The 23776-nt window shown below is 37.3% G+C and overlaps 1 protein-coding gene across 2 annotated transcripts in view; it reads left to right on the forward strand.

Annotated features, from left to right (window-relative positions):
• Nucleotides 1-23776, forward strand: part of RABEP1 (rabaptin, RAB GTPase binding effector protein 1) — a 119134-nt gene that overhangs the window by 52637 nt on the left and 42721 nt on the right. For both annotated transcript variants that reach the window (XM_012659910.1, XM_012659911.1), the window contains exons 3-4: nucleotides 19186-19389; nucleotides 21200-21360. In XM_012659910.1, coding sequence (XP_012515364.1) covers nucleotides 19186-19389; nucleotides 21200-21360 — 365 coding nt within the window. The remainder of the gene's footprint in view (nucleotides 1-19185; nucleotides 19390-21199; nucleotides 21361-23776) is intronic.

Here is a 23776-nt window from a genome sequence, read left to right on the forward strand (position 1 = left end):
TCACTTTCCTGTATACCAACAATGAACAAATGGAATTTGAAATTAAAAACACATTACTGTTGACATTAGCATGCACAAAAGAGAAATACGTAAGTATAAATCAAACAAATATATACAGTATCTATGAGTAAAAGTATAAAACTGTAAGGAAAGAAATCAAACAAGTAGTAAATAAATGGAGAGGGATTCTCTTTTCATTGATAGGAAGACTCAATATGGTCAATATGGCAGTTGTTCATGTTAGGTCCGGAGCCAAGAGGGAGACACCCGAAGCCTCATGTATAGTAAAATGTTGTTTATTTTGAGCATCTGGGTGCAGATAGGTGGAGGCCAAAACAGCATCCACCACGAAGGAGGGGAAAGCCTTGGGTTTTATAGAGGGTTTTGGGATGGGGAGTGAGCAACACCTGCAGAGATAGGGGAGGAGGGTAGAAGCTTTGTCCTTATTGGGAGGAAGCCGGGAGGGGATAGAAATGCTGCAGCTGTCTGTTAAATTTACAACCCCTAGACTCTTCAGACTCCTGTGGCTATTGGTTTACAAGCCTAAGTTTTCTATTAACCGCATTCAATCCTATACATGCTTTTCGGGTTTTTACCTGAAACAAACCTAACATTGCATCCTTTTCATCATATACATATAGGAAAATTAAAGGTAAGTTATAAAATAGGGTAAAAAGGAAGGGTAACATATGGGAAAAGGGTAAAAATTAAAAATTAGAAAGATTGGGAAGTGGGTGTCATTGTCTTTCTGACTGTTTCCTTGTTTTTTCTGTTCCTGGAGACTTGGTTATCTCTGAAATGTAGTCAGGACTGTCACAGGGGATATGATTTTTACCCATGATGGTTTTGGGCAGAAAACAAAGGCTTGGAGTTTACCACCCTGCTGTCTGTGGGGGAGCTTCTCAGGAATACCTTAAGGCTGTAAAACAAATTCTAAAAGACGTGAGCTGGTGAAATGTAAAGAGAAAGATTTACATCTCCTTTTTGGGCTCTCTTAGGTGTTTGTGAAAACAGAGTCCCAGCAGGTTGCCTGCTGGTTTGGGAGAGAAATAGCAAAGAGTAGGGAGAGCTCAGAATTGATTTTTAGCTGTTATTAGAAAATTGGGAGATTTAAAGCCTCCCTAACATTCCCCCCTTTCTATTAAAATTAAATTTTTGTGTAAAATGAACTCAGATGTTGGGAAAATGGGCAGAGATCTTTTTTCTATAGCTACTTCCCACTGAAGAGGGGCATAGAGATCTTTTTATGGAGTTTATTTATTAAAAGGGAGGGGGTTGAAGATGGATGGTCTTGAAGTTAGAATAGAGGCAGGTGGGGTTTTACTGGAGAGAAATAGTTAGGGCCTGAATTTGGTTCCATATGAATGTTACCTAGATAGTGGAGAATATAGGGTTTGAAAATGAGAGCTGAAAATAGAGCCACTAGGGGCCTTAGCTAAGAGTTTAAGATCATGCATGGTAAGAACTCATAGTTTTGAGAAGGTAGAGAGGTTTCTTGGACGGTAGGCAGATAGAGATGTCATCGAGTGTCCATAGTAGGGGCATGGAAAGTAAGGTTGTCATTATTAGGGTTCCCAGCATGGGAAAGGACTGAGGGGCCTGGTATGTAAGCTGGGCTGTGGCGGCATTCGTAGAGTGACATGAGAAGTATAAAGATGAGGCAAAGTATGAAAAGAAGTCATATATATCACAGCACTTTATTGGTGCCTCGTATCTGTGCTGGTGCTACAGTTTCAGGAAGTTCGCCGTGGGTGGAAGCAGGTTTTGGAGGGCCTGTAGGTTTGAGTCTGGAGAGACGACTCTCGGACGGGATTTCCAGAAGTTCACCTGTAGTGGTGGAAGTAGTGAGAGAATTATTTAAAAGGTCGAAGGGGACCCAGTTTGTCCTGGGAAATCCTTGAGTAAAATCTAGTCTTTAGGCTGTAAGTGTTGCAGTCCTTTTAAGAAGTTGTCCAGTGAGTTTTATTATTGGCAGGTAGGCTCCAGGTGAGGGTGGTCCTGGAGAAAGACAAGAGGACCGAACTTATTAATTTTATTTTTTGAAATTAGTCTTTACAATTTTATATGCCTGTCTCTTTTGTAATAGCCCTTAGGCCTAGAGAGGAAGAATAAGGTTAGGCCAGGTGGAATTTAATAGTTTAAATCCTGGAGATAACTTTGTTATTTACTTAATACTGCTTCAATGGCTTTGGAAAGTAAAGCAAGAGAATTAATAATGTTTTAAATAAAAAACCATAAAAATTTTAGTTTTTTCCATGACATTTTTTTAAAGAAGCAAATTTTGTACTGTAGTTGATTATAAACTGTTGTTTAAGAACAGTCGGAACAAAACAACCCCCATCCGTGGATGGTAAAGATTTTACAATAGCCATGGTTATAGATGTAAAGATTTGGTTATTTTTGTGACATGTAATTTAGTATATATAATTATTATTGATAATATATATCAAGGCTTACTAGAACTTCAGGAATTTCACACAGCCTTGGGGCAGATATTAATAAAAGCAAATTAATATTTTAAGAAAATTTTGTTTTATCACATACTAAATTTCTTCATAAATTTCCTTTGTAAACCTTTTTCCAACCTGCACAGACCATCTACCAAACATGTCTAAAACTTACTGTTTGGTCCTAACTTTACCATCCTAAAGAACCAGTCATTTTAGGAGAAAAAAATTTTATATAAGATTCTTTCTTACCAAAAATATATTTCTACACTTACTGCCTCTCTACATCTCTTTCTCTTACAGGTTACTTTCTATTTTGTTTTTAATGAAATATTTGATGTAAGCACTTACTTTTTCTTTAAGCCAATTAATTAGAGCTCTTTTACATATTTTGGTAGTAAAACATTACATATACATGACATACGTGGTCACACAAACAGACATACAGACAATCTTAGGTGAAGTAAGACGGAAAATTCTATAGTTTAAAAGTTCGGAGCACACCAAGGAAAAGTTGCATGTAAGAGTTCAGTTAAGTTTTTTCTGTAAGTCAGAGGAAGGAAGTCATGAGATCTTTTCCCCGTGGGAGTAATTGGGCAGTATGAAAAGGGATCTGCATATACTTTATCTCCCAGTGGACAGAGAAGGTGTGGAATACAGAGGTGGGTTTGTATTTTACCTTTTACTCTGCTGATGGGAGTGGGAGAGGGAAATAGAGGCCCTGAAAATTTAGGAAGAGTAGAGGACGTGGCTCCAGTGTTTGTACCTGTGCCAAAGAGTTACCTAAAGGCTCGGCCATCCCAATGTGTAGAAGTTTAGTGCGTTACGAAGCCTGACGTGCCCGTCAGACTGAAGTAGTTTCAGAGGGTCCGTGGGTATGGAGGATGCCTGTTCCGGGTTGGGGCAGCCAGTCCTATAATGTAGGTGCGATCTCCCATTTTGGGAAGTGGTCACTTGCTCCTCCAGTATCCTCCTTTTGTCAGAGGGGGCATGGTCCATTTTACTCTAGGGACCCAGAGTTACAGTGGAAGCAGGTCTCAGTTCCTGTAGAAGGGTGTGGCCTTGTCATCTACTTGCCTTGGGGCCCTTTTGAGTGATTCTCTGGAAAAACTCCTTTGCAGGGCAGCCACGATTTGAAGAGCATTTTTCTGTTTTTTGATGTTGTCACTCCCACTCTCTTTTTCCTTCGCCTCTCCCCACCTTGGTTATTAAAGATCTTAAAGGCCAGGTTTAGGAGATTTTTTTGTGGGGTTTCAGGGCCTTTATCTAATTTTTGGAGCTTGTGCTTGATGTCAGATGCAGACTGGGAGATAAAATGTATATCGAAGAGTAAAGTTCCCTCAGCCTCAGGAGTTCTTACTCGATAATACCACAATGGGTATGTTTTAGGGACCATGACTGTCCCCTATGGGTTGGACAGGATTATGTCTGTAGATTTTATCACCGTGTGTCTGAGCATTAAGCTAGACCCTCTACTTCTCAGGAGACAAAGTAGAGGAAAGAATTTATGTAGAGATCATTCCAGGTAGGATCATAAGATTGAGTTAAATAAAAGGGACATGTTACCCGCATGATGTCTTCTGCCCCAGCCACCTACCTGAGTGGGTATAAACCACTTGTGGTAGAGTCTGCAGGTCCTGGGACTTGAGCAGAACAAGAGCTGGTAGTAAGGGGGCTGGGAAGAGGACAGGAGGGCAGGTTGGGGGTAGGCTGAGGGTTGTCTGGTTGGGGAGACCAGTATCGGGGAGGGTTAGGAGTATAGTAGGAAGACTTGAGCCGGATTACAGCTTGTACAGAGTGAGAGTGGAGGGTAAAAAGATTTGGACATAGGGAATCTCGGACCATTTGCCATTGTGGTGATAGAAATTACAGTGAAACCTAGTGTTTTGAGACTTTGGAGGAGGCATCCCAGAGGGGTAGTTTTAGGAGGAGTAGACTGAGAGTTTTTGACATTCCTGGGAAGAGTAGGGGTCACATGGAGCTTATTCTACTCAGTGCTAGGCGTCCCTGGAAGGAGGGAATGGCTCAGGAGTGATGAACGCCCTACGAGTTGGAACAGGTGTCCCTGTATTCAACAAAGGCCCCAGGGGCCGAGAGTCCTCCGGCTTACCGGTAAGACTTCTGAGTCAAGACCAGTAACCTAGGACAAGCCTGTGGGCTCAACGAGGGCCCCAGGGACCAAGGTTCCTCTGGCGTGTTGGTAGGACTTTCGAATTGAGAGGAGTAAATGAGAATGAGAGGGATCGGGAAATGAGAATGAGCTTGTGAGCTCCCCACTCATCAGAAACAGGATATTTCAGGGTATAGATTTTTGGAGGCCAGCAAGGAAGATCCGAGTCCTGATCCAGTGTCTCTCTCTCAGCTTTGTTCAGGAGGGTCCAGGTGGCTGAGCTTGAATGCTCTGCCTACACTCCAGGATCAGAGACAAGTTAGAGGCCCCTGCATGGCTTGGGACTTCTTCAAGCCACCTCGTCAGAGACAAGGGAGGTTAATGGCTCAAGGGGACTCTTTGATCAACTCAGTAGATAGGCCTTTCTTAATTTAGTCAAAGATCTATAGAAACCTTACTGGTGACCCAGGGACTCATAGGAAGGCAGGATTCAGGAGTTAGCCCAGGTTGAGCTGCCACTGCCTACTGTTTCCCGAGCTGAAAGCCTTGCCTGCTAGAGTCCCAGAGGTCGTGTCAACCTGGTGTGCCCTCCCGGGTTTCGGTGTTTGTTAGATCCAGAGCTGAGAAGAAGACACACGAAGCCTCATGTGTAATAAAATGCTATTTATTTTGAGCACCTGCGTGCAGATAGGTGGTGGCCAAAAGAGCATCCACCATGAGGGAGAGGAGAGCCTTAGGTTTTATAGAGGGTTTTTTCCAGGGGGAGTGAGCAACACCTGCAGAGATAGGGGAGAGGGGTAGTAGCTTTGTCCTTATTGAGGGGATAGGAATGTTAGATTTACAACCCCCAGACTCTCCAGACTCCTGTGACTATTGTTTTACAAGCCTAAGTTTTCCATTAACTGCATTCTGTCCTATACATACTTTTTGGGTTCCCACCCAGAACAAACCTAACAGTTCACAGGTTGATATGTAGACCCCATATAATTGCAGTCACAATCCCAGCAAGTTATTTTGTGGAAATTGACAGACTGATTCCATTTTGGAAAACAGTATGGAGGTTCCTCAAAATACTAAAAGTAGAATTCCCATACGATCTAGCAATCCCCCTGCTGGTTGTATACCCAAGGGAAATGAAACTATATGCTAAAGGATGCCTGCACTCCCATTTTTGTTGCAGCAGTATTCACAATATCCATGATGGGGAAACAACCTAAGTGTCCATCTACATATGAATGGATTAAAAAATGTGGTAAGGTGGGGTGCAGTGGCTTATGCCTATAATCCTAGCTCTCTGGAAGGCCAAGGCGGGAGGATGGCTTGAGCTTAAGAGTTCGACACCTGCCTAAGCAAGAGTGAGACCCTGTCTGTACAAAAAATATAGAAAAATTAGCTGAGAATGGTGGCACGTGCCTATAGTCCCTGGAGCTTGGAAGGCTGGGGCAAGAGGATCACTGGAGCCCAGGAATTTGAGGTTGCAGTGAGCTGTGATGATGCATTCTGCCCAGGGCCACAGAGTGAGATTGTTTCAAAAAACAAAAAGTGTGGTATATATATATACAATGGAATATACAGTATTTAGCCTTAAAGACACAGGAAATTCTGTCATTTGCAACAACATAGGTGTTCCTAGAGGATATTATGTTAAGTGAAATAAGCCAAGCACAGAAAGATAAATACTGTGTGATCTCACTTATATGTGTAATCTGAAAAAGTTGAACTAGAGTAGAATGGTAGTTACCAGAGGCTGGGGGGACATAGGGGGCTGGATGGGAAGATGGGAGATATTGGTCAATGAATACAAAGTTACATTTAGATAGGAGAAATAAATTCTGGTGTTGTATTGCATTGCAAGGTGACTATAGTTAATAATAATGTGTATTTTAAAATATATAAAAGAGGATTTTAAATATTCTCACCACAAAGAAATAATTATTTCAGGTGATGGATATGCTAATTACACTAATTTGATCATTCCACAATGTGTGTGTGTGTGTGTGTGTGTGTGTGTGTGTGTGTATATAAATACCATGTTGTACTCCATAAATACAATTATTATTTGTCAATTAAAAAAAGTTTATCTGTAGAGGCAAAAGATCCAGAGTAGACAACTCAATATTGAAGGAAAAGAAGAAAATCTGAGGCCTGACACTACTTGACTTTAAATATAAAGCTACAGTAATCAAGATAGTGTGGTATTAATGAAAGAATAGACAAATAGAAATACACCCACATAAATATGTTCATCTGCTCTTCTTTTTTTTTTTTTTTGAGACAAAGTCTTGCTCTGTCACCCTCGGTAGAGTCCAGTGGCAGCGTCATAGCTCACTGCAACCTCTAATTCCTGGGCTCAAGCGATCCTCTTGCCTCAGCCTCTGGAGTAGCTGGGACTACAGGCAGGCACCACTACACCCGGCCAGCTTTTCTATTTTTTGTAGAAACGGAGTCTCACTCTTGCTCAGGAACAAAGACAATACAGCAGAGTGAAAAAGATAGTCTTCAACAAATGGTACTTGAACAACTGGACATCCATATGCAAAACAATGACTCTAAACAGAGACCTTACACCCTTCAAAAAAATCAACTCAAAATGAATCATAGATCTAAGTTAAAATGTGGAACTATAAATCTAGAATATAACATAGAAGAAAAACTAGATGACCTTGAGTATGGCAATGACTTTGTAGATATAAAACCAAAGGTACAATCCATGAAAAAAGCAATAGGCTGGACTTTGTTAAAATGACGATTTTTCTGCCCTGTGAAAAATGCTGTTCAGAGAATCAGACAATAAGCCACAGACTAGGAGAAAATATTTTAAAAAGACACATATGATAAAGGACTATTATCCAAAATATACAAAAAACTCCTAAAGTGCAACGATAAGTTACTCTAGAGGACTTCTGGTTCTGGAGTGGCACTGTAGAAGCAAGGTAGCTTCACTCTCCCCCACAGAAAACCAAAGCTGAATACAGTGCCGAGATTATTACCGGAAATATCCCAGAACTCAAATAAGAAGATTAGACAGTTTCTGGGGCCACAGAGAAGTAAAAAAACCCTAGCAGACAATGAGAGACTTTGACATCTGCAATGTTCCTCTCCTGTCTGGCATCAAGTGCATGGAAAATTTTCCCTCAGCTCACTGTTTTTACACTGGAAAAAGAGAGATCGAGGTGAACAACCAGTTTCCCCCACCATCTTGGTTTCCCTGGCAGGAGACCTAATAATTATTGGTGTCCAAGAGGTAGTTGAGCAAGAGCAAAGGGTAGAAAGCTTATTTAAGAAAAAACAAAACATCCTGAAACTTAAGGAAGATATAAATATCCAGGCATAGGAAGGTCAGAGAACACCAAACAGATTTGACCCAAATTAGACTGCCCCAAGGCATACAACAATGAAACTCTAAAAGGTTAAGGACCAACAGAGAATCCTAAAAGCAGCAAGAGAAAAGAAGCAAATAATTCTAAAGGAGCTCCAATTGATCTGGCAATAGACTTCTCAATGGAAACTGTATAGGCCAGAAGGGAGTGGAATGATATTTCCAAAGTGCTGAAAGAAAAAAAAAGAAAACCTGCCATATAAGAATATGATACAGTGCAAAATTATCTTTCAGATATGAAGGAGAGATAATGTCTTTCCCAGACAAATGCTGAGAGAAATCATCATGACCAGATATGTCTTACAAGAAATGCTAAAAGGAGTTGTTTAATCTGAAATTAAAAAAAAAAAAACCTAACATGCCCTACCCCAAATATTTCAAGATATAACACCCACTGGTAGAATTAAGTATATGGACAAACCCAGACTATTCTAATACTGTAATGGTGGTGTGCAGTCCACTCATACCTCTAGTATGAATCCCAGAAGACAAACTCTATCAAAAACATTAATAGCTACAGCAACCTGTTAAGATATAGGTAATATAAAAATACATACATCAAGTCTAAAAGTCAAAACGGGGGTGAAGTTAAAGTGTAGAAGGTTTTTTTGTTTTGTTTATGCGTCTATTCTTTGTGATCTAACATAAGTTATCATGTCTTTAAAATGTTATATCTCTAGGATGTTTTTTATAAGCCTCATGGTAATCACAGGGCAAAACACCTATAATAGCCTCACTAAAAATAAAAAGGAACAAATTTAAACTTATTGCCAGAGGTATTCACTTAACTACAAAGGAAGAAAGAGAAGAGTCTCAAAACAACCAGAAAATAAGGAACAAAATGGTATTAGTAAATCCTTATCAATAATAGTGAATGTGAATGGACTCAATTCTCCATAAAGGGACAAAGTGGCTGAATGGATTAAAAAAAAAAAGATCAATATATGTTGTCTACAAGAAACCTACTTCAGCTATAAAGACACACATATACTGAAAGGATGGGAAAAGATGCAATTGGAAACCAAAACAGAGCAAGAGTAGCTATACTTATATCAGATTAAGTAGACCACAAATCAAAGACTAATAAAAGTCAAAGGAGGTCATTATATAATGATAAAGGGGTCAATTCAGCAAGAGGATAAAACAGTTAAAACTATCTATGCACCCGACCCTGGAGTTCCTAAGTATACAAAGCAACCTTAATAGATCTAAAGGGATAGAGAGCAATACAATAATAGTAGGGGACTTTAACACCCCATTTTCAGTAAAAGACCATCCAGACAGAAAATCAACAAAGAATCGGAGTTAAACTACACACTTGACTTAATAGGTGTAACTAACATTTATGTAATAGAACATTTCACCCAACCCTGGCAGAATGCACATTATTTTCTTCACACATAGAATGTTTTCTAGAATAGACCATATCTTAGGGCACAAAACAAGTCTGAATAAAATGAACAAAGTAGAAATATTAAGTACATTTTCTGACAACAATGAAATAAAACTAGAAATAACAAGAGGAACCTTGGAAACTTTAGAAACTTACGGAATTTTAACAACGTGTTCTTGAGCTACCAATGGGTCAATGAAGAATTAAGAAGAACTAAGAAGTAAGAATTGACTGGAAATGGACTATAACATAAAAAATATGGGATAAAGCAAAAGCAGTACTAATAGGGAAGTTTATAGCAATAAAAACTTGACTTAATTACCTAACGATGCATCTCAAAGAACTAGAAAAGCAAAAACAAACCAAATCCAAAATTAGTACAAGAAAAGAAAGAATAAAGATCAGAGCAGAAAGAAATGAAAACCCACAGAAGATCAACAAAATGAAAAGCAGGTGTCTCGTAAAAGATAAAATTGATAAGTCTTTGGCTAGACTAAGAAAAAAAGAAAAAAGACCCAAATAAGTAAACAAAAAAGGAGACATGACAACTGAGACCACAGAAATAAACGAATCATTAGATACTATTATGAACAACTGTACATCAACAAATTGGAAGACCTAAAAGAGCTGGGTGCAGTGGCACATACCTGTAATCCTGGCTACTTAGCTGAGGCAGGAGGATCACTTGAGAGAACAGGTGTTCCAGATCAGCCTGGGCAACATAGTGAGACCCCATCTCTTAAAAAAAAAAAGAAATAAAAGGAAGACCTAGAAGAAATTGATAAATTCTTGGACACATACAACCTACCAAGATGTAACCATGAAGAAGTAGAAAACCTCAATAAACCAATAATAATGAGAATGAAGCCATAATTTAAAACCTTCCAATAAAACTGTAGGCCAATATCCCTGATGAACATAGATTCCAAAATTCTCAACAAAACACTAGCAAGTCAAATTAAAAAAACACATCAAAAAGGTCAGTGACCATGATCAAGTGAGGTTTATCCCAGAAATGGAAGGATGGTTCAACATACACAAATGAATAAATGTGATACATCTCATCAACAGAACAAAGCACAAAAACCATATGATTATTTGGATAACAAATAAGCATTCAACCAAAAACCTTCAATATCCTTTTATGATTAAAAACCCTCAATAAACTGCATGTGGAAGGAACATGCCTGAACAAAATGAAGGCCATATATGACAAACCTACAATCGAACATCTTAATGAATGGGGAAAAATTAAAGGGCTTTCCTATAAGTTCTAGAAGAAGACAAGAATGCCCACTTTCACCACTTTTATTCTATGTAGTACTTGGAAATCCTGGTCAGAGCAGTTACACAAGATAAAGAAGTAAAGGGTATCCAAACTGAAAAGGAAGAAGGCAAATTGGCCTTGTTAGCAGATGACATGATCGTGTACTTAGGAAAACCTAAAAAAGATTCTACCAAAAAACTATTAGAACTGATAAATGAATTCAGTAAAATTACAGGATACAAAATCTTCATAGAAAAATCAGTAGAATTTGTATATGCCAGCAGCAAACATTCTGAAAGAGAAATTAGGAAAGCAATCCCATTTACAAAAGCTACAAAGAATATGAAAAAATGCATAGGAATCAATTTAATAAAAGAAGTGGAAGATTCATACAAAGTGAGTTATAAAACACTGATGAAAGAAATTGAAGACAGAAAAATGGGGAAGATATTCCATGCTTATGGATTAGAGCAATTAATATTGGGAGGGGGGCATAAGAAAAAAAATTAATATTGTTAAAATGATAATGCTGTCCAAAGCAATTTACAGATTTAGTGCAATCCCTATCAAAATGCCATTGCTGTATGGGGGAAGGACATGCTTGTGGCCCTGGCTTGAGCCAGACAAATGCATTTCATGTAACCAAAATGTTCATACCCCCATAATATCCTGAATTAAAAAAAAAAAGAAAATTTCAAGACATCAATGTTCAAGAATATACATGCAAACATAACAAAAGATAAATAAAATCCAGCAAAATGTATAAAGAATAATATATTATGAACAATTTGGATTTATTTCAGAGATGCAAAGTTGATTTATATATGAAAAATACATGTAATCATTTCTATACAGGTAGTAAAAACATTTGGTAACACATCATATTCCTACTGGTTAAAAATAATATTGCAAGCTAAAAATAGAAAGAATGACGTCAATATACCAAAAAAAGTGAAAATAAAATCATACTTAATGGTTAGTGAGTAAATAAAGCTTTCTCTGTGACACTAGGAAAACACAAGTAAAAAAAAACAAACAAAATTTAACTAAAATAAAATTTGAAGAATTCTGAGCTCGTGAAAGGAAACAAGGAAAATACTAAAAATTATTTTGTATTTTTATACTTGCCTAAATATCTAATTTTTAAACAGAAAAAATCATGTTAAGCATGTTATAAATAGTGAATTACTGAAAGCTATGAGTAATACTATTGAGAAACTTTTTTATATTTTTAGTATTTCCCTTTATAAACTTCCTCTAAAAGTCATGAAGATACTGTAAACATCACAAATTAAGTCAAACATAATTTGATATCACATATTTTCCATAATTCATTAAATCTTATTAAATAACATATACAGTGGAAACACTTTGCTTTCTAAAAATCATAAACTACTGCATTTCTGAGTCAGTCTTTTTAAATCCTTGAAGTCAGAAAAAATCCATTTCTCTCCTTTCCTAATTACATCAGTCTTTCTGTATTGACAACAGAGAGTAGTTCTTGGAACACTCTAACTTCACCCAGAATGGAATAGTCCATTTATGTGGCTTTGTCATGAAATGAGGTGCTCCACATAAATGACCTTCCCAAATAACTTGAGCATATCATGTTCAGTGCCAAACTTTTTTTATTTTAGTAAGTCTTGTAATATAGTCGTCTTTCTTCTTCAATAAAAGATACTGAATTCATGCTGAAACTTTTCCTGAAAACTCCCTCAAGGAAAACCAATATCTTACCAACACATTACTGTGGTCTGCATCTCCTGGTCATTTTCTTGTCTCCTTTAATAGGGCATTGTGAGACAGTGCCACTCTTGCTAACCTTGTGTCAAGCTCTAGAAAATACCATCACCATTTTCCGTATGAATAAACTGAGGCCCTTGATGAGTCAAGTAACTTGGCAAGGTCACAAGTCAGTGTGTGGCAGAGACTATTTATTCCAAAGCTTGTGCTTCAACCACTATGTTAATACATTTTTAAAAGTTAGTTTTTTTAAAAAGGTATTAAATGAATGTCACTGGGACTTAAGCAAGAGTCCACTACATTGAGGTATGTGCCCTGAATGAGCAGTCAGAAAAACTGAGACCTGACAAAGTCATGTTCTGCTCTGCAACTTATTTGTAAGTGGAGTGTTATGGGCTAACCTCTGTCTCCCACCCAAATTCATATGCTGAAATTCTAACCCCTAGTACTTCAAAATGTGACTGTATTTGGAGACAGGGTCTATGCAGAGGTCATTAAGTTAAAGTCATTAGGTTGGTCCCTAATCCAATATGACTGATGTTCTTACAAGAAGAGGAAATTTAAACACAGACACATATAGGGGAGAGGCAACATGAAGACACAGAGAGAAGACAGCCATCGACAAGCTAAAGGGAGCTCGGAAAAAAACCATCCCTGCCTATACCTTGATCTTGGACTTTCAGCCTCCAGGATTGTGTCAAAATAAATTTTTATTTAAAAAAAAATGCCATTGTCATTCTTCAGAGAAATAGAAAAAAAAATTCTAAGATTTGGATATATCTGTATACACACACACACACACACACACACACACACACACACACAGGTGTATATATAGACCAGAAATAGCCAAAGGAATCTTGAGCAAAAATTACAAAGCTAGAGGCATCACACTACCTGACATCAAAATATACTACAAAGGTATGGTAACTAAATTGGCATAGTACTGGCATAAGAATAGATAGACCAATGGAACAGAATAAAGAACCCAGATATAAATCCACACATTTACAGCATAAATGTGTGGATACAGTTACTCATCTTAAACAAAGGTTCCAAGAACACCATGGGGAAAGGGGAGAGTCTCTTTAATAAATGGAGCTGGGAAAACTGGGTAACTATATGCAGAAGAGTGACACTAGACCCCTATCTCTCACCATACACACAAAGCGGATTAAAGACTTAAACTTAGGATCTGAAACTATGAAACTACTAGAAGAAAAGATGGGGAAAATGCTCCAGGACATTGGTCTGGGCAAAGATTTTTTGTGTAAGATCTCGAAAGTACAGGCAACCAGGGCAAACATAGACAAATGGGATTATATCAAGTAAAAAGCTTCTTCACAATAAAAAGAAACAATCTGCCGATTAGAAAAAGACCTGGGCAAACACCTCAGCAAAGAATATATGCAGATGGCAAGTAAGCTGTGAAAAGATGTTCAGTATCATAGGTCCTTAGGGAATTTCAGATTAAAACAAGATGCCACCTCACACCTATTAGAATGCCCAAACTCCAACATGTTGAAAACAGCAAATGCTGATGAGGATGTGGAACAACAGGAACACTCATTCGTTGCTAATGGGAATGCAAAATGATAATAGCCCCTTTGACAGCTTGGCAGTTTCTTACAGGACTAAACATACTCTTAGCATTTGATTCAGCAGTCATGCTTCTTGGTATAACATGTACTTAAATGACTTGAAAACCTATGTCCACACAAAAACCTGCACAAAGATGTTTATAGCAGCTTTATTCATTAATTCTCACAACTTGGAAGCGACCAAAATGTCCTTTAGTAGGTGAATGGATAAATAAGCTGTAGTATATCCAGACGGTGGAATATTCCGTGTCATAAAGAAATGAGCTATCAAACCATTAACAGACATGGAGGATCTTTAAATGCATATTACTAAGTGAAAGAGGGCGATTTGGAAAGGCCCCCATACTATTTTATTCCAAGTGTATGACATTCTGGGAAAGATAAAACTATGAAGGTAGTAAAAATGTCAGTGGTTACCAGGGGTAGGAGGAAGAGAGGGATGAATATACAGATTGCAGAGGATTTTTAGGATGTGAAACTATTCTGTTTGATACTACATTGGTGGAAACATGTCATTATACGTTTGTCAAAACTCATAGAATGTACAACACCAAGAATGAACCCTGGTGTTAATTATGGACAGGGTGATAATAATGTGACAGTATAGGTTCATCACTTGTAACCAGTGTACCATTGTAGTGCAGGATATCTGTACTAGGGGAGTTTGTGGGTGTGTAGGGGCATGGGATATATGGAGAATCTTTGTACTTTCTGTTAAATTTTGTTGTGAACCTCAAACTGCTCAAAAAATAAAGTTTATTAATAAAAATATATAGTCATGCATCACTTAATGATGGGGATAGGCCGGGCGTGGTGGCCCATGCCTGTAATCCTAGCACTCTGGGAGGCCGAGGCGGGAGGATCGTTTGAGCTCAGGAGTTCGAGACCAGCCTGAGCAAGAGCGAGACCCTGTCTCTACTAAAAATACAAAGAAATTGGCTGGACAACTAAGAATATATAGAAAAAATTAGCTGGGCATGGTGGCGCATGCCTGTAGTCCCAGCTACTCAGGAGGCTGAGGCAGAAGGATCACTTGAGCCCAGGAGTATGAGGTTGCTGTGATCTAGGTTGATGCCATGGCACTCGAGCCTGGGCAACAGAGTGAGACTCTGTCTCGAAAAAAAAAAAAAAAGCTAAGAGAAAGTCTTTCGAAATAGCTGGGCATGGTGGCGCATGCCTGTAGTCCCAGCTACTCAGGAGGCTGAGGCAGAAGGATTGCTTGAGCCCAGGAGTCTGAGGTTGCTGTGATCTAGGTTGATGCCATGGCACTCGAGCCTGGGCAACAGAGTGAGACTCTGTCTCGAAAAAAAAAAAAAAAAAGTGATGGGGATATATTCTTGAGAAATGCATTGTTAGACGATTTTGTCCTTGTGTGGACATCTTGGAGTTTACTGACACAAACATAGATGTGTAGTAGGTTATATGGAGCTCCTAGGCTCCAAACCTGTACAGCATGTTACTGTACTAAATACTGTGGGCATTTGTAACACAATGGTAAGTATTTGTGTATCTTAACATAATCTAAACATAGAAAAGATAATGTGTTGCACTGTGACATTACAATAGCTAGATTTGACTAAGTGATAGAAATTTTTCAGTTTCATTATAATCTTACGGAACCACTGTTGCATGTACTGTCTGTTGTTGACTGAAACGTCATTAGGCAGTGCATGTGTCTATGTCTCAGACTTACCTCAGTATATGTGGAGTGCATACAGATGGATGGGGGAGATTTGACAGGGGTGAATGGTTGCTGAAGCTGGCTGGTGGATACATAAAGCTTATAATAACTTTTGATATCTACTATATCTACTAGGGCAAGTTTCCCTACCTTATTCAAAATTATAATGGTATTTTATTAAACTTTTAATTATGTAATATTAATATTTTAAACATACAGAAGAGTAGACAAGGTAGTATAAATAATATTGTGTTAATTTAGACAGTATACATAGTGTTGGCATGAGAATAGACAAATAGATAATTTTATAGAATAAAGTTCCCAGAATCAGTCCTTCAGAAATGTGGAAATTTGATAGATGATAAAGATAGTGTTGTCAAAATGGGAAAAGTTTGGGATAATAGACATAGAACAACAACAACATCTGCATAGAAAAACTAGATTTCACCTTCATACCTGAGTACCTGTCAACATAATAAATGATATATTGATACTGTGGTATTGCAGTTAAGAAAGTGAGGTAGTTATGTATATGAAAAATCAACAATCTTGAGGGGTAATTTTATGCCATGAAAACATTAAGATTTTAAAACTGCATCACAGAGTAAAGGTGAAAAATATGCAGTGTAATGATAAAGCTAAACTTCTGATAGTTGTTACTTCGGAGGAAGATAGTGTATTTGTGATGTTTTCCTTAAGTTAAAACGAAATTGAAGGAGATGTAGCAAAATATTAAAAATTAATGAATCTAGGTGATAGGTATCTGTTAATTCTTTTTTTTTTTTTTTTTTTGAGACAGAGTCTCACTCTGTTGCCCGGGCAAGAGTGCCGTGGCGTCAGCCTAGCTCACAGCAACCTCAAACTCCTGGGCTCAAGCGATCCTCCTGCCTCAGCCTCCCGAGTAGCTGGGACTACAGGCATGCGCCACCATGCCCGGCTAATTTTTTCTGTATGTTTTTCGTTGTCCAGCTAATTTCTTTCTTTTTTTTTTTTTTCAATAGAGACGAGGTCTCGCTCTTGCTCAGGCTGGTCTCAAGCTCCTGAGCTCAAACAATCTGCCCGCCTCGGCCTCCCAGTGTTAATTCTTTATAGTTGTTGCTATACTTGAAATAGTTTATGAAGTGTTAAGTAATAACCTAGTGAGTTGTCTGAATCTTGTTTTGATACTAATTAAAATCTTCAGAAAGACTTTTTTTGGAAATTTTACCAGAGATTTGATATTAGATATCAGTCAAATGTTAATTTTGTCTTGTGTGACAATGGCACTGTGTTTACATAAGAAAATATTCCTACTTTTAGAGATGCACGTGTAGTGTGTTAGATGATGTAATATTTCTGGTGCTTACTTTAAAATACCGTAGCAAAGAAAAAGGATAGTTGAAATAAATATAGCAAAATCTTGAATAACTCTTCAATCTTGGTGAAAAGTATATGAAGGATTTTTATATCATATTGTCAGGTTTTGAGTATGTTTGAAAACTTTTATATTTACATATATAGAATTAAAAGGAATAAATAAATAACTTCTATTGGTAAATGTTTGAAATGCTTTGCTACAAAAAATTAAGTTTTTCTAAGTTTATTTATTTCTCTTGTGTTTTAGTTTTTGCTTAAATTTTAATAGACTTAGGGGGTATACATTGAATTCTGTTACGTGTGTATGTTGTATAGTGGGTTTTTTTTTAAGGCTCAGACTTTACTACTATACAGTCTAACTTTTTTAAACTTCTCTTTGTCTCCTGGATTTTATATATATGCAGAAATTATATTCATATATAAAATATGCAATATATTCATAATTCATATATATGTCAGTCTTAACCAAGTCTTCCACTGGGCTCTCTGCCACTTTTAAGTGCCAACAATTGATACTTATATTTGGTATCGGTTTACAATTTTCTATTTATAATGACAACATGGTAGTGAATACCTGTGGGTAATCGGCAATAAATCAAAAAGTACCAGGGATAATTGTCATGAGGAGGTGTTAAGTACATAAACTTGAGCCTTGATAAAATTGTAGTTCCCAGAAATGAATAAAGTTCCCCAGAAGTAACCCTCTTTCTTATTTTTACATTTTATGAAAGAGTTTAACACTCAGACTATAGAGTTTTCACACACTTTTCACATGTTTATACTCAGTTTCTGGGTCAATTCTAGTCACATGCCTACCCTGACTTCCTAGATATCCATCTTTAAAATACTTCAGATAATTACTTTCTGTAATTAATGTTTTTATAACTATCTCTGGCTTGCATTTCAAAATATTTCGATGGTTGTGGGAAACTAATATTGAGAGAGTAAAGATTTCTGAAATGACCTTGCTTAAAATTAGCATGACTAGGTGTTTCTCTTTGTGACTTACACTACCAAATCATTAATTCCTGTGATTGTCTGATAACAATGAATGTCTTCACCACTTTTAAAAGTCCTTTTCTTTCTTTTGAGACAGAGTCTCACTCTGTTGCCTTGGCTAGAGTGTCATGGCATCAGCCTAGCTCACAGCAACCTCAAACTCCTGGGCTCAAGCGGTCCTCCAGCCTCAGCCTCCCAAGTAGCTGGGCCACCATGCCCGGCTAATTTTTTCTATATATTTTTAGTTGTCCAGCTAATTTCTTTCTATTTTTAGTAGAGACAGGGTCTTGCTCTTCCTCATACTGGTCTTGAACTCCTGAGCTCAAACAATCTGCCCGCCTCGGCCTCCCAGAGTGCTAGGGATTACAGGTGTGAGCCACCGCGCCTGGCCTAATATCCAGAATCTACAAAATGCTTTTCCAAATCAGGAGAACAATTCTTAGAAAGAAATGTCAAGGATGTCACCAAAAAGGAAATACTGGTCACTAATAAACGTGTTAATAAATGTACTCCTTATCAATGAGGAAATGTAGATTACAATGATGACTATTTTCTACCTGTAAAGTTGACACAATTTCAAAAAGATGGAAAATGGTGTCTGTTGGTAAGTAGATGGAAAAAAGGTACACACCCCTATATACTGTTGATAGATTCCTCTTTTTTGGAGATCAGTTTGTCCAAACTTAAATCATGTAGCAGGCACATCACATCAATTTAGTATTTAAGAGATGGTAAGGATAAATTAATCCTAAATTAAAAGAACCTGGATCTTGTAACTGCCCTGAGCTCTGGCTTTCTTTTTTCTTTTATTAAGCATTTCTTGAATGTTTACTTTGTGAGAGCTACTGTACTAAATAGCATTTCCAATAAATTATCATTACAGCAACGCTGTGAGGTGGATGTTTTTAATCCCCATTGTGCAGATGTGGAAATTTAGGCCAGAGAGATATTAAATAACTTGACCAAGGTCATTTAGCCAGTGGGTGGAAGAGCCTAGATTTAGCTCTAAAACCATGATGTTAACCACTGTATTGTTACGTAATAGTAATTAATTTGTGATACTCAGCATACCTTAAGTCTCACCTCTATTAAAAGGGTGTCATTTTGTATGTTAACATTTAAAAATTTAATGTCTGGTTCCTTTATTAGAGTATCAGCTTGGTAAAAGTGAACCCCTCATTCATGGCAAGTCTTTAACTTTTTTCCCAGAGGATCTGAAGAGGCAAAATGCAGTGTTACAAGCTGCACAAGATGATTTGGGACACCTTCGGACACAGCTGTGGGAAGCTCAAGCAGAGATGGAGAATATTAAGGCTATTGCCACAGTGTCTGAGAATACCAAGCAAGAAGCTATAGATGAAGTGAAAAGACAGTGGAGAGAAGAAGTTGCTTCACTTCAGGCTGTTATGAAAGGTAAAGACAAAGATCAGTTTTATGATTTTCTAAGATATCTGATTCTGATGATGGAGAATATTTTCAGAGGATCTTAAAATATATCCTGAGTTGGATTTGTGGCTTTATGTATTATACTATCATCATCAAGATGTACTATCAGATAAAAGGAAAGTCATTGATGTTCTAGATGGGTTTATGGGTATATCATCTGTATCTTTAACAAATTCAATAATGGAGAGTGATAGTAAGAGTGTTCTAGTGATAATACATTAAATGAGGAACTATAGTTCATCCTAAGGTTTAAAGCAGGGCGTAAAAGTGGATTTGTGATAGGAGTCAGGCTAGTAATGTCAACAAATAAAGCTGTTGGGCACAGGGAATGTGCTGGACTGGAGGGAGCTGCCATCCAAAGGGTAAAGTGACTGTTAACACCGATTAGCTCCAGCTCATTATTGTCCTTCCAGTCTAGTGTTGCCATATTGTAGATTTTTAAGAAAAATTTGTATGTGAAATCTTCACTGCAGTCTATGGGGTAGAATGGCCTATGGGCTAGAATGGGCTTTATGGGCTGCCAGCTTGTGACCCTTGGTCTAAAGGAGGAAAAATAGTTTCGTCTCTGTCTCCTTTTGGCACTAGTGATAATTGCTCCCCACATTTCCGAGGTGATGATGATTATGAAGTGATGTTGCCCCCCGAATCTTTGGGTTCCTGGAATTAGTTTAGTCAATATTCTAAATATGAAGTAGTGATGACTTTTTTTCACCCTGTGTTTGTATTTGTATGCTTTTTGCTTTAGTGTTCGTTGTGAAAAGGCAGGTAAAGCCAGCCCTATGTGTGAGTGTGTAGCTATCACCTAGGCATTACTCTGGGCCTCATGTAACAAACCTGGCTATAGCAGCTTACCCAGATAGGGCTTCATTTGCTCACAGAACACAAAGTTCCGGGGGTAGGTAATCTAGGACTGGTGACAGTGGTTCCATGATGTTAGCAGTGCCAGCTCCTTCAGTCCTTCTGTTCCTTCAGCCTTAGCATATATGGTTTTCAACATCTTGTTTGCCTCATGGACGATAGTTTTTATAAATAGCTGCTCCTTCTCCAGTCTGTGTCAGAAAAGCAAAAAATTTCTGGAAATCTCCAGCATATATCCTCCTCACACTTTGTTGACCAAATATTTGATCACCCATAATTACCAGGGAAAGTGGAAAAAAATTTTTTTTTTAAATTGGGCACATTGACACCCTAAACAAAATTGGAGTCTTATTAGTAAGGAAGAAAGAGTGGAGTTAATGGGCAACGGGCAGTGTCAGTTACATAATGTTTTAAGATTATATTACAGATAACACCATTTTATAAAGACTTTATAGAATTTGTCTCAATTTAGAATATTGGGTTATAATAAAATACTCCAGAAATATATCCCTTTTCTCACACTTTCAGGTAATTGAAATGGGGTGACATGTTCTATTTGTTTTGGGAGCCATAGTGTAGTGTCTTAGAACATAGATTTTGGATTTGGCCACGGGTTTGAGTTCCACCTCTCCTTCTTTCTGGTTATGAAACACTGGCCAGACTATTTAACCTTTCATAAGGTTTCCTCATTCATAAAACATGGCACAGGTTTATTGTAAGATTAGAGTTTATGATTTAAAGCCCTTATTTCTACACGTTATGAACTAGAAATGTTAGTTTTGTTTCTTTTTTTTTTTAGCGAATTAAACATTCTCCAAAAATTAGGTATAAGCTTTTTATATAACTTTAAAATTTTTAGTGCGCCAGAAAATTTTTTTTTATAATGCTTAGATGTGAAATGTGTGGTGATGTTTTGTAGAAACAGTTCGTGACTATGAACACCAGTTCCACCTTAGGTTGGAGCAGGAGCGGACACAGTGGGCACAGTATAGAGAATCTGCAGAGAGGGAAATAGCTGATTTAAGAAGAAGGCTGTCGGAAGGTCAAGAGGAGGAAAATTTAGAAAATGAAATGAAAAAGGTATGAAGGAATGTGTTCATATGTAGAAGTATTTGAATCCAAATGCAAAGTGCTTTAACTAATATTGTGGTGATAATAGAAGTACTTTTGTGTTTTCTGTTAGAGAAATTATCTGGGCACAGACTTAACTATAGTACTAAGTAACGTCATGCACTTCCTCCAGATATATCCATGGCCCACTCCCTCACCCTCTTCAAATCTTTGCTGAAATGTCTCTGCCTCATGAGGCCTATCCTGACCACCTACCCTATTTAACAGTGCAACCTGCCCCCCTCACTTCCCCACCTACCACTACTCTACTGATCTCCCTCATCCTGCTCTAGTTTTTCTCTTTCCATAGCACATATTTCCTTATAGTATACAGAGTTCACCTATTTATTGTGTTTATTGTGTACTGCCTTTTTCTCCTAGCTAGAATGTAAGCTCCATGAGGGCAGGAGTCTTTTGTGTATTCTAAATGCCTAAAATAGTGTCTTTCAGGTAAGTGCTCAGTAAATATTTGTTGAATGAATGTTGTTACTTGATGATTGTGTCTAAACCAAAGTTTTAGAACAGATGTTAATTTTCCTTCTTTTTCCGTATCCCTTGGTTCCCATGTGGTAAGTGTACCACATATACCATATAATGCCTCGACACAGGGCAGCTAGACACATAAAGTGGGACATTCTATTAGGGAGAAAATTTAAAAAGATTTTTAAGCAGTTTTATTGTATGAACTTTTATGTTATTTATATACATACAGGCATTTAAAATTACATATTATATAATGTAATCTTTAGAAATTGATTTTTCTTTTCAGTTGGATTTATCATTGTCTTTGGTTCCTAATCCTTGGTCCATTCTTTAAATATATATATATATATATATATATATATAGATTCATGATTTCTACAGTCTTCCACTTTTTAACATTCTTAAAATTTTAATTTTTAAATTAAACTTTGCTTTTTAGAACGGTTTTTGATTAACAGAAAAATTGCATAGATAGTATAGAGTTCCCAAATAATCCATGCTCAGTTTCTCCTATTATTAATATCTTACATTACTATGGTACGTTTGTCACAGTTAATAAACCAGTATCGATTCATTATAATTAACTAGTCCATTTTTTTATTTAGAGTACATTAGTTTTTACCTCTAATGTCCTTTCTTTCTGTTCCGGGATCCAATCCAGAATACCACGTTGCATTTAGTCATGTCTCCTTATCCTTCTCTCTTGGCTGGGACTGTTTCTCAGATTTTCCTTAGTTTTAATGACCTTTCTGTCATTTTTAAAGTGCTCTTTAAAAGCTTTGTTTACAGTGACATCCAGTAATTGAAACTGTGAAGTCATCTTTACATTAATAAATAACTCAGTCTGTGGTAAATTCTTTGCTTTCTTCCTTCTTTTTTTTCTGCTGTTTTTTATCAAGTGACTTATAAGCATCCCAGACTAGCCTTGACTAAAGATATTTTAAGCTAACTTTTCTTTTCCAAGCAATACTTTGTTCAAAATAAAATAATGGCTTTGTAAGGACCTGAAAACAAAGTGAATCTGAATCCTTATTTTCTGAGAGATGTGTTTTTCTGAGGAAAATCCACCTCACATTTGGGCATTTATGATTTTCAAATTTTTTTAAGAGACAAGGTCTCACTCTGTCACCCAGGCTGGAGTGCAGTGGCCCACTAATAGCTCACTGCAGCCCTGAACTCTTGGGCTCAAGCGATCCTCCCACCTCAGCCTCCTAAGTAGCTGGGACTATAGGAGTGTAGCATTACACTGCCTAAGTTTAAAATTTTTTTTTTTTAAGATGGGGTCTTGCTGCATTGCCCAGGCTGATCTCTAGCTCCTGGCCTCAAACAATCCTCCTGCCTTGGCCTCCAAAGTGCTGGGATTACAGGTGCCACCACACCCAGCCTGTATAATATTTTCCCTATCCTGAACATTTTAGGATAAATTTGAACTCATTTGAATTAGGTTAATTTTCATTTTCAGTAGGAGAAAAATCAAACCTTTTTCCCCCCACTAACTCCCAGTACTTCAGAGAAATCAACTTTTTGAGTCTACCTTTGTTTCTCTTGTGTGTTTGTATATATGTATGTGTGTGTGTGTGTATGTGTGTGTGTGTGTGTGTGTGTGTGTGTATCTATGAAAAATGAAAATTTAGTTTTTCACTAGTTCAGTAGTTTATGGAAGTTGTTTTAATCCATGTGTTTGAGAATGGAGTTTGGAAAACAATTCTGATAGTTTTTGAGGTCATTTTTTAGGTTTTCTAATTGAAATATTAAAAATAAAATAATACTGCTCTGGCTTTGGTGTGGAGATAAAGTGGGAACAGACTGTACTCAAAGGTTACTTACAGATCACAGTGGTGACATCCTACACATGATTCAGATCACTTTTCATAAGTATCTTAGAGCATCATGAGTTATGTTT

This window comes from Propithecus coquereli, unplaced genomic scaffold, assembly GCF_000956105.1.
Source record: "Propithecus coquereli isolate 6110/MARCELLA unplaced genomic scaffold, Pcoq_1.0 Scaffold640, whole genome shotgun sequence".
Classification (NCBI taxonomy): domain Eukaryota; kingdom Metazoa; phylum Chordata; class Mammalia; order Primates; family Indriidae; genus Propithecus; species Propithecus coquereli.